At 32.6% G+C, this 12008-nt stretch overlaps 2 protein-coding genes across 2 annotated transcripts; both read left to right on the top strand.

Moving 5' to 3' along the window:
• On the top strand, window positions 618-7740 carry LOC109726322. Its single transcript, XM_020255860.1, has 8 exons — window positions 618-1081; window positions 1957-2082; window positions 2934-2997; window positions 3433-3495; window positions 3878-3939; window positions 5567-6048; window positions 6148-7647; window positions 7718-7740. Exons 6-8 carry the CDS (start codon window positions 5814-5816, stop codon window positions 7738-7740), a joined length of 1758 nt encoding a protein of 585 aa, XP_020111449.1. The 5' UTR covers window positions 618-1081; window positions 1957-2082; window positions 2934-2997; window positions 3433-3495; window positions 3878-3939; window positions 5567-5813.
• Window positions 7646-9845, top strand: LOC109726186 (ATP-dependent DNA helicase pif1-like). Its single transcript, XM_020255666.1, has 3 exons — window positions 7646-9069; window positions 9326-9480; window positions 9572-9845. Exons 1-2 carry the CDS (start codon window positions 7920-7922, stop codon window positions 9328-9330), a joined length of 1155 nt encoding a protein of 384 aa, XP_020111255.1. The 5' UTR covers window positions 7646-7919; the 3' UTR covers window positions 9331-9480; window positions 9572-9845.

Consider the following 12008-nt stretch of genomic DNA (forward strand, 5'->3'; position numbering starts at 1 on the left):
CAGTAATAATATAGTTCAGAAATCTCAGATATCTAGTTATATCGAAATAACCTGTAATACTATCTAACAAGAACCAAACGCATCCAAAGTGTAAAATTCTTGTGCCCAAAACAATAAGAATCCTAAACAGTCAAATCTTGTGGATATTTATTCTTTTCTCATTAAAGGAGAGTTTGAATAGACTACAAAACGCGACGTGTCCTCTTAAAAATCTATTTACTGTGTATATACGTGCACGTCTTCCGATTCCAAAAATAATAAAGTTTTAATATATAAAAAATTATTAATTATTATACTATTAATTGTGATAAGCTACAACATTAATTCTTTTCTCATTAAAGGAGAGTTTGAATAGATTACAAAACGCCATGTGTCCTCTTAAAAATCTATTTACTATGTATATACGTGCACGGCTTCCGATTCCAAAATTAGTAAAGTTTTAACATATAAAAAATTATTAATTTTTATACTATTAATTGTGATAAGCTACAGCATTAAATAAATAAAAAATTTATTAATTATTATACTAACAAATATTAATTGTGATAAGATATAGGGCATTTAATCTATGTCTATTCAACTTACAGATTGTACTCTACACTCTCCATCCAGTTGCAGTTCCCTCTTTCTAAACCTCCAACACATCTTCTGTCCCAACAACTCACAGCCTCCTCTTTCTCTCTCCCCCTTCCTCTCTCCAGCATATCTTCTTCTTACCCAACAACTCACAGCCTCCTCTTTCTCTCTCTCCCTTCTACTCTCCCCACCTTATCTTTCTCTCTCTTCCTTCCTCTCTCTCTCTCTCTCCATGGACTGCCGTCAAAATTCTTGCGCCCTCTGTGTCCCCCATCTCATCCTTCACATCGCATCGTACGATTTTGTGCAATCCCCACCTCTTCCGCACGCACGAGAGATGCATGATTTTGATGGAAGTTGGCATATTTGCTCCTTTTTTCTGCTCTTGGCTTTGCTCTTCTACATTTGTCAAAACAGAAGTTGCCGAATTCGGAGCCCTCTATTTCTCTACACTTTCCTATTCAGCGTGCGCTTGAAATCTTTTGGACGCTCAACACAGCTAAAGGTGCTGACAATTAATTCCCCTTTTCCAGTTTTTTTCGGCACATGTTCTATTAATTGATAAAATTTAACTATTAGCTTTATGTTTTACCAATTTACTTTCATTTACTTTTTCCCTTTTCTGAATCTTGAGCTACAAATTCATTTTATTTAAACCCTCTCAATTTTTTTTTTACAAATTGGTGGGATCTGATCAAATAAATTGAACATTTTATCAATTTATTTAATAATTTCATTAAATTTCTTAGTTTAAACTACTTTTAGTTGAATTAAACTATATTACCTAAGTGCTAATTGCTGCCTGAGCATAAAATATTTAAAAAAATTTGAAATACTTCTGTACAAAAACTAAAATAAAAATATTAGAAGCTAAAACAGTGTAGAGAAAAAGATAAAAAAATAAAGTTGAGGGAACTAACTGTACATAGAACTTGGCATTCAGTGTAGGCAATTCTATAGTGTATTGATAATTGATTAAGTTGTAATTCAAACATGTAAGATATTTTAAATATGTATGTCGTATATGCTTAAACATGTATTTCTTGACATTGAAATTCATTTGACCAATTTTTTTCATACAAAAAACTTTCCGCTGATTCTATGTATGATTTTAAACAACTATTTCTGTATTAATTTATTTTTTTTTCTGTCTAACTTTATATAATGATTTTGAAATAAATGATCGAAGTTCTAAAGTTGTCCATTTTGTCAAATTTATGTTAAAATGTTATGAGGATTAATACAATATATATTCTGTTATCCTATAGAATTTATCACCAAGTTCTTCGAAATAGGACTAAACTAAAATAGTAAAATCACATGAATTTTCTAATTACTATCTTACCTACTAACTTTGTGCATAATGTTTCTTTATTACAGGAGATGAAGGCTTTGCTCTTCTGCATTCGCTGGAACGGAAGTTGGCAGATTTTCTCCCATCTTTTGCTCCTCGCTTTGCTTTTCTGCATTTGCTTGAAATCTTTTGGACGCTTACCAAAACTAAAGGTACTGACAATTAATTTTCTTTTCCCAATTTTTTCGGTACATATTCTACTAATTGATGAAAAATAACTATCGGCTTCACGTTTTAGGAATTTACTTCTGATTTACTTTTTCCCATTCCATATATATGAATTTACTATATTTCGCTTCGATAAAAATGTACGGAGCATACCTAACCTGTGAACAATTCTAAACCTTGAGCTACAATTTTTTTTAATAAATTAAAATTTTATCAAAATATTTTGTGAATTAAACTATATTAATTAAGTGCTAAAAATTTGAATTAATCAGGTACAAAAACTGAAATAAAAAATTTAGAACCTAAAACGGTGTCGATAAAATATAAAAAAATAAAGTTGAGGGACCTACCTATACATACAATTTGCCATTCAATATAGGGAATTCTATAGTATATTGATAATTGCTTAAGTTGTAGTTCATACATGCATGTAAAAAAAATTTAAAACATATATGCTATATATAATTAAACATGTAGTCCTTGACAGTGATTATTTTGTGAGTAGATATGGATATCGCGAACAAACTGGAGAGCATTGAGCTTTCGACCAATTTTTTTCGTACAAAACAATTTTTTGTCATTCTATGTACTTTGTCTTTCAAATAAATACATAAATTTTAAACCTTTTTTTTTTTACTATATGACTTTATACAATGGTTTTGAAATGAATGATCAAAGTTCTGAAATTGTCCAATTTGTAAAAATTATAATATTTCTGGGACTAATACGATATATTCCATCACCTTATAGAATATATCACCGATTGTAAAATCACATGGATTTTGTAATTACTATCTTACCTATTAACTTTGTGCATAATCTTTCTTTATTATAGGAGATAAGAGGGCTTGACATTTGGGTTTACTTCGGAGCCTTTTAGGAGACTCGCATATATTTTTGTAAGTATTTCTATATTTTAAGCCCTCTTTATTTGTTCTCTGTTTACAGTTGGCTAAATTACATTATGCATAAGAAAATATTTTGAAACAATAAAACACATATTTTGAAACAACTTATAAAAACTTTCAATCAATTTATCTTCCGAACTCATTTTATTCTTTTCCTGTTTTCTTACTATCTAAGCCTTTTGATACAGTAATTAAATTTATCTTAATTACACCATTTTTTTATAGTAATATAGAGATTGGCAAGAAAGTAATAATTTAATGATGCCTTTGATGAGAAAAAAAAATAGTTGAAACAAATTTAACACAAATCATAAAAAAAAACTGTAGTCTACCAAACCAAAATTACAATAAAATATGATGTATTATTACTTAATATTATGTTATTTTTAGGTATTTTTAAACATTAATTTTATTTTCTTATTGTAGGGTTTCAGAAAACTGATCGTTTGGGCCGACTGAAAGAGTTTGATCAAACTGATATTGATCTTCGTAAGTATTTTCAGCTTTGATTTCCCTTTTTTGTATGCTCTTTTTATGTTTGCTATAATTTTGCATATATAAAATAGTGTCTTTGAAAAAAAAAAAACTATAGTCTAGCAAACAAAAATTATAATAAAATATGACGTACTATGTTATAATTAAGCCTTTACATATTATCTTAACTTTAATTATATATATTCGGATGCCATAATTTGCATGAGGTTCATACATTTAACACTTATTTTAAGTTTTACACTTCAAAATTAAATATTTTTCCAAAATCACTGCAAATAAAATTATGTTTCTAATTTCTTGACTATAATACTATGCACTTTATATTTCTTCATTTCTTCGCTATTACTTTTGTAAATAATCATTCTTTCAATTGAAGGGTTCAGACAACTAAGCATTTGAGCAGACTGAAAGAATTCGATCAGATTAACATTGATCTTTGTAAGTATTTTCAGCTTTCCTTTTCCTTCTTCCTAAGATCGCTTTACATCTATGTTCCTATACATATATATACATACATACATACATACATACATATACGTGTATATATAATTATCTATACAACTTGCATTTTCAATACTTTTTTCATATTCAACTTGAATTTATTACAAGAAGTCTCTCACATTATTCTAATTTTTTACTCTATTTTTCAGTAGGTTACAATAGTATGGATCAAATAGAATCGGCCAAGAAGAACAGATTAAAGAGAAAATTAATTCTTAAGCAAAAAAGGCATCAAAGTAATGTTAAAATAAGACATCAGGATAGTGAAATCATTCAAAATCATAGAATTCTAGAGATAGAATCAACATCGTATGATGTCGATGAACAAGTTACAAACACCTTAACTGAAATTCCTCTAATACGAGTTGAAGGTACGTGTGCTGCTGAAAATGAAGCCTCTTTTCAAAAGAATACTTTATTATTGCAAATAGAAGGTACCAACAATTCTTTTATAAATTAAATATTACTTTATCTGTAGTGTGGGGTTGTTAGCTCAAATATTTTATGTTTCTTATATCGCAGCTATTGATGATCAAAGTTTCAGCAGTCACACAGAGGATTATCAAAATTTATCTAGACATAGAAGTACATGTAAGTAATAAGATGTCAAATAAAATATTATACTGTAAATTAAAGAGCACATAATCTTAATTTTGTGCTCAACTTATTCACATTATGTAGGTGCGATTAGCGAACCGATGTATCTTGGAACACCAGAATATATGTGTCAATTTTGTGGTGTGCAGTTTTGGTATGAAGAACGAATCGGCAAATCAAATCGTGCAAATCCTAAATTTTCTTTGTGCTGCAAGAAGGAAAAGTGAATCTGCCACTATTAAACAACACCCTCCATTTTTGATACTTTACTAGATCATAAAGGAGGCATGCGTTCTACAAAATTTGAGAAAGCATTCGAGCCTATAATTCTATGTTTGCATCCACATCAATTGAGCGAAGGTAGACAATGAAATAAATAGAAGATCTGGACCATACATATCAGAATCAATGGGCAAAATCACTATAGAATGGGTTCACTACTTCCAATTCATGGACAACAACCCAAATTTGCTCAATTATATATTTATGATACCGAAAATGAAATTGACAATAGGATAAGAGCTTTTAATTCAGGATCTGAATTGAGTATCCGATAGAAAATTGTTGAAGAATTGATAAATATGTTTGATTCTCACAAGCAATAGTAAAGGCATTTCGCATGGCAAGAGGTCGTTTTGAAGAAACAGATTTGTGCCTATTCGATTAAGATTAGTGGAAAGCGAGATAGAATAGTCAGTTGTATAATCCTCCTTCCTCCCCTGAAATTGCCGGTTAATAGTTGGCGCCATAGGAAGTGTTGATCGTCAACGTGATATATTGTCGAACACAAAACTGAAGGATTGAGACAAATAAGTGATTTGCACCCTAGCTTTATGGCTATGCAGTATCCTATTTTGTTCCCATTTGGTGAAGATGGATTTAGATTAGGTATAAAATATGTAGGAAGCAAGGTGAAAAATTCAAATTCTAGACAATGTGTTACAATGAGAGAATTTTATGCTTACAGGTTACAAAATAGAATAGAGGAAGGGAAGACATTGATAAGAGGAGGAAGATTATTTCAGCAATACATAGTTGATGCTTTTTCATGCATTGAAGAAGAAAGACTTGATTACATCAAAAGAAATCAGCCAAACCTGAGATCAGAAATTTATCAAGGTATCAAAGATGCCGTTGTTAGAGGAGATTCTGATGGAAATGCCATAGGAAAAAAAATTATTTTGCCATCATCTTTTACTGGCAGTCCTCGATATATGATTCAAAATTATCAAGACGCCATTGCTATTTGTCGATGTCATGGGCAACCTGATCTGTTCATCACCTTTACATGTAATGCTCAATGGTTAGAAATAAGAAATGCTTTAAATTTCATTCCTGGACAAAAACCTGAAGACAGACCAGATTTCGTTAGCAGAATTTTCAAGATAAAGCTTCAGAAACTAATGGATGATATTAGAAAGCATCAATTTTTTGGTCGAACTACTGCAGGTATACATATACTTTATCTATAATTGTCACTATACATTGTTTGCTATAGTAAATTCTCTAATTACTAAATACTTATAGTTTTCTCTTGCACTTTTTCAGTGTTATACACCATAGAGTTTCAAAAACGTGGGTTGCCACACGCACATATTTTAGTCTGGCTGCAACAAGAGGACAAATATTTGACAACTGAAGCTATAGATTCAATTATTTCTGCCGAAATACCAGATAGAGATAGTGACCCCCTTGGTTATGAAAGTGTTGCGAAGTTTATGATTCATGGTCCATGTGGAACACTTAATTTTGATTCACCGTGTATGAAGAAAGGTCATTGTTCAAAACACTTTCCAAAAGAATATCGGCAGAAGACAATCATAAATGAGAATGGTTTTGCTATCTATAAAAGAAAGGATGATCAACGATATGTCAAAAAAAGTGGAAATAATTTAGACAATAGATTTGTTGTTCCTTACAATCGAGATTTAATTGTAAAATATCAAGCTCACATTAACGTTGAATGGTGTAACAAATCAAGAATGATCAAATATTTGTTCAAGTATGTTAGCAAAGGACCAGATAGAACACGAGCTGTGATAGAAGATAATGTCACAATAAATGAAAAAGGTGATCGACAATATGAAGAAATCGATGAAGTAAAGAAATATTTGGATTGTAGATACTTATCAGCATATGAGGCTATGTGGAGGTTATTTGAATTCGACATTCATTTTAGAGAACCAAGTGTTGAACGGCTAACTATCCATTTGCCATTGATGCATAAAGTCACATATCATGCAAGTCAATTCTTGGAATATGTTTTAAATAGACCAGATATTGGAAAAACAATGTTCACCGAATGGATGCATACTAATGAAATATTTGAAGATGCACGTGAGCTTACTTACGCAGAATTTCCCACAAAATGGGTTTGGAATGCGAAAGACAAAATTTGGACTAGAAGAAAACAAGGAAATCGTATTGGAAGAATTGTCCATATTCATCCCACATCAGGAGAGTTATATTATCTAAGAATTCTTTTAAATGTCGTCAAAGGTGCAAGAAATTATGTCGACATTAGAACAATAGATGGTATAGAATACCCCACTTACCAATCAGCATGTCATGCATTAGGTTTGCTAGGTGATGATAGAGAGTGGGATCAAGCATTGAATGAAGCTGCAAATTGGGCATCATCTGATAAGTTAAGACAACTTTTTGTGACCTTATTAATGTTTTGTCAAGTTGCTGACCCAACGAAATTATTGGAAACCCATTGGACAATGCTTATGGATGATATTGGATACAAATTACAAAAACTTCTTGACATACCAAATCTGAAAATTCCTGATGCAGAATTAAAAAATCATCTTTTACTAGAGTTGGAAATCTTGTTCAACAAAAACTGTAGCTCTCTTCATGAGTTCAATCTTCCATTGCCCAATAGAAATCTTTTTGAACAAACAAATAATAGGCTGATAAGAGAGGAGTTGAGTTACAATATTGAACAACTTCAGAATGAGCACGTTGAATTAGTAAAAGGTTTGAATGATGAGCAAGAGATCATTTATAATGCAGTTGTCCAATCTGTTTTTGGGAACAAAGGTGAATTCTTTTTTGTTTATGGGCACGGAGGAACTGGAAAGACTTATCTTTGGAAAACAATCATTTCAAGAGTTCGATCTGCAGGAAAAATAGTTCTAGCTGTTGCTTCATCTGGAATTGCTTCGCTTCTGCTACCTGGAGGTCGTACCGCACATTCGAGATTTAAAATACCAATTCACATTGATGAGTATTCTATCTGTGAAATAAAAAAAGGGACTCAATTAGCAAAACTACTTGAACAAACAAATTTGATAGTCTGGGATGAAACTCCAATGAATCATAGAAACTGTTTTGAAGCTTTAGATAGGTCACTAACTGATATTTTGGATTCGAGAGATTCACATATAGAAACCAAATTATTTGGAGGAAAAACAGTACTTTTAGGAGGGGATTTCAGACAAATTCTTCCGGTCATAATAGGAGGAAGTAGACAAGATACAATTAATGCTTCACTTAGTAGATCATCTTTATGGGCAAGTTGCAAAATTTTTCGACTAAAGAAAAATATGAGGTTATTAAGCAATTTGATTGATAGTAATTTGAGAACTTCCATGAACACTTTTGCTGAATGGATTTTGAATATTGGGGATGGAAAAATAGCTGCCAGAAAATTTGAAGAAGAAGAAGATGAAGCAACTTGGATTAAAATTCCTGAAGACTTGCTTATCAAAAGTACCGATGATCCAATTCATGACATTGCCTCAGTAATTTATAGTGGTATAGAAGAAAAGTATTATGACATTATGTATTTAACAGAACGGGCCATTGTCACTCCTACAAATGAAACAATTGATAAAGTGAATGCATATGTGTTGTCGTTGATTCCAAATGAAGAAAGAATATACTACAGCTCTGATTCAATTTGTAAAGCATCAATTTGTGAAGAGGACCAAGATATACTTTATCCTATTGAATTCTTAAATTCTTTGAATTTTAATGGCCTTCCAAAGCATGAGTTACGACTAAAAGTAGGTGCACCGATAATGTTGTTACGGAATATCAATCAAAATTCAGGTCTGTGTAATGGTACTCGGCTAATAATAACTCAGACAGCTACAAGAGTAATTGAAGCAAAAATAATCACCGGTAATAATGTCGGCACCAAAGTCTATATCCCTCGCATTACAATGCAAGCAACTGAGCATAAGTGGCCTTTTATTTTCAAGAGAACTCAATTTCCTGTTCGACTTTGCTATGCCATGACCATCAATAAAAGTCAAGGACAAGCATTGAAACACGTGGGATTGTATCTACCAAAACCAGTATTCTCACATGGACAACTATATGTTGCAGTTTCCCGTGTTACTTCATGTGAAGGTCTTAAGATTTTGATAGAAAATGAAAGCCCGGAAAAGGAAGGCTACACCAAAAATATAGTCTATAAAGAAATTTTTGATGATTTGATTTCAAATAATACTTCAGGTTAATATTCTTTTATATATTAGTTAAACATTATGCATCTATTTTTGTCATTTTCTTTAATTATGTACCGTCAAAATAGAGACATTATATATTTACTATTTTAAATATGTCAATCTCTATATTTTTGCATGTATGTATGCATCCAAAATTGGAATAATTTTTTTTGTAACGTAAATATAGGATATTTGGATTATGATTTTCCTACATAGCAAAATATGACAACCAAATTATAACTAACCATTTTTTCTATTTGCAGGGTAGAACTCACCAATGGATTATGATATTGTTTCACAAAAATCAGCAAGCAAAAAAAATTGCAGAATCAAAGTAAGAGTTGTGAGAACTTGGGATTCAATCATTCCTCCATTTCAGAATCTAATCAGTACTGACTTCCTTTTGCTGGATGAGCAAGTTAGTAAAACTCTGCTTTATGTAAAGTACTTTCTTTTTCAAATTATTATTACAAATTTTGCTATCCTCATCTATTAATTTTTGTATGTAGGAAAATTCTATTCAAGCATTCGCTCGGAAGCAAGAAGCAAGTGATTTTAAAGATTTGCTTACAGAGGGCAATGTCTATTATCTTGCAAACTTTAATATCCTTCCAAACAAAAAAAGTTATAGAGCTGCGAATGGAAAATATATTATTCAACTAACGAGGTCAACAACTGTTAATGAAACAAAGGATCATGTAGATGCCATCCCTTTGCATAAATTTACTTTCACTGATTTTCTCGATATTTCAGATGATAATGAAAACAATGTTAATCTTCTAGGTACGTCTACTTTTAGCTAANTTATAGAAAAAGAAATAAGTACTAACGTAGAAGTAGTTTCAGGCAACGTTTGAACAGGATATTACATTGTCCATTAAACAGGAAGGATATTCACAACACATCTTTAAGAGTTTCTTTACGTTTACTTTTTTTACTTTCTATTATCGTTATATATTTCACATTTACATTGAGTGGAGTTTAAGACATAAAGATGCTAAGAAAAACCTCAATTGAAGCCAGGTCGTATCTCTACACATTCTCTTGGTTGTCTATATTAAACTGGTTATTGAAGACATCATCTCTTTTTTTTTTCCTGTTATTATCATATTTGTAGGAATGACAGTTAAAACTTTCAAAGGTTAGATTTATATTTTTTTGTTTTCTGTCTTTATTTTCTATTAAAAAATGTTGTATGCTATTAACGCCATTGTATATATAATTATAAGCTACATTTTTTTGTTGATTTTACATCTCTAGAAAAAGTGACCTATGCACTTCATCAGCATCAAGATTTTATGTGAACTTGCAAATTCCAGCAGTCGAAGAATTTCATCTCCGGTTTGAAAGTTTTTTTTCTTATTTATACACAATTATACATTTATATTTATAAGTCTAATGATGCAGACTACAATCACAAACTTACCAAATACAATTGGTAGAAGAAAAAAATTAACCAATTCTCACTTTAGAGGAAGAAATAGCTACAAATACAAAGTCACTTGCAGAACTGCTGAAACTTGATTGGCAACACTTTCAAGTAAGAAATCAATACATATTTTCTTGCTTTTATACTTATTTTACAATACAATTTTTCCTTCCATTATACCACACTTTGAATTGTACCTAATCACACATTACAAAAAATTTAAATTTTATGTTTACTATTATTTCTTAGGGTACAAAATTTATCTGTAAAGCTCAACTAAAATCCATTGACACAACATATGGGTGGTGGTATCGAGCTTGCTATCGATGTAAATGTGTAGTCAGAAATTATGGAGAAACTTTTTGCTACAGCAAATGTGGTCGAAATGATAAACCACCCATTCCATGGTAATTTGATAACTACTTTTTTTATTCTTTACATTACATTCATGAGGAGCACTTGAGGACTGTGCTACAACTTCTGCGACAGAAGAAGTTGTATGCTAAGTTGAAGAAGTGCGAGTTCTGATTGCGGGAGGTTGCTTTCTTGGGTCACATGATTTCTGCAGAGGGAGTAGCAGTGGACCCGAAGAAGATCGATGCCATTCGGGATTAGCCCAGACCAACGACGGTGACAGAGGTGAGGAGTTTCCTAGGACTTGCTGGTTATTACCGTCGGTTTGTGGAAGGCTTTGCGAAGCTTTCCACACCCCTCACTCGATTGACTCGAAAGGGGATTCGGTTCATCTGGAGTGAGGATTGTCAGAGGAGCTTTGATGAGTTGAGACAGAGGTTGAAGTCAGCTCCTATCCTTGCCCTTCTTGTGATGGGGGAAGGATTTGTGATCTACAGGGATGCATCGCACAGCGGGCTGGGATGTGTGCTGATGCAGCATGGTAGGATAATTGCTTATGCTTCACGGCAGTTAAAGGATTATGAGAAGAATTACTCTACGCATGACTTGGAGCTTGCCGCGGTAGTCTTTGCTTTGAAGTTGTGGCGGCATTACTTGTACGGCGAGCACTGCGAGGTTTTCACCGATCATAAAAGTCTCAAGTATCTGTTCACCCAGAGGGAGCTGAACCTGAGGCAGCGCCGGTGGTTGGAATTATTGAAGGACTATGATGTTAGTATTCAGTATCATCCCGGCAGGGCGAATGTGGTGGCAGATGCGTTGAGCAGGAAGGCAGTGCAGAGCCTGAGTTCGATGATCACACAGTAGAGGCCGCTACTCAAGGAGCTGTAGCGACTAGGGCTCGAGATAGTGTCCCCTGGGTCTACTGTGAGACTGATGTCTTTAGTCTTGCAGCCCACTCTGTTGGATAGGATCCGAGAGAAACAGAGTGGAGGTCCACATTTGTTGAGGATTCGAGAGCAGTTAGACAGGGACAGGCTGAGGGCTTTGTTGTAGACAGTTTGTCACGCCCCGGGGCCGATTTTAAAAGCCTTTTTAAAATAGAGTTGCGGAAAGCGTGCCATTTTTTTTTTTTTTTCAACCTGGCCCACGCGACGTACAGA

Source organism: Ananas comosus, linkage group 21 (genome assembly GCF_001540865.1).
Source record: "Ananas comosus cultivar F153 linkage group 21, ASM154086v1, whole genome shotgun sequence".
Classification (NCBI taxonomy): Eukaryota; Viridiplantae; Streptophyta; class Magnoliopsida; order Poales; family Bromeliaceae; genus Ananas; species Ananas comosus.

What these genes read in the sequence shown, in the direction of transcription:
- LOC109726186 (XM_020255666.1), top strand. Translation starts at nt 7,920, where the DNA reads ATGAATCATAGAAACTGTTTTGAAGCTTTAGATAGGTCACTAACTGAT.
- LOC109726322 (XM_020255860.1), top strand. Translation starts at nt 5,814, where the DNA reads ATGATTCAAAATTATCAAGACGCCATTGCTATTTGTCGATGTCATGGG. An exon ending in TTTTGGTCGAACTACTGCAG is followed by an intron (nt 6,049 to 6,147) that starts GTATACATATAC and finishes GCACTTTTTCAG; the next exon opens with TGTTATACACCATAGAGTTT. An exon ending in ATCTGTTTTTGGGAACAAAG is followed by an intron (nt 7,648 to 7,717) that starts GTGAATTCTTTT and finishes AATCATTTCAAG; the next exon opens with AGTTCGATCTGCAGGAAAAA.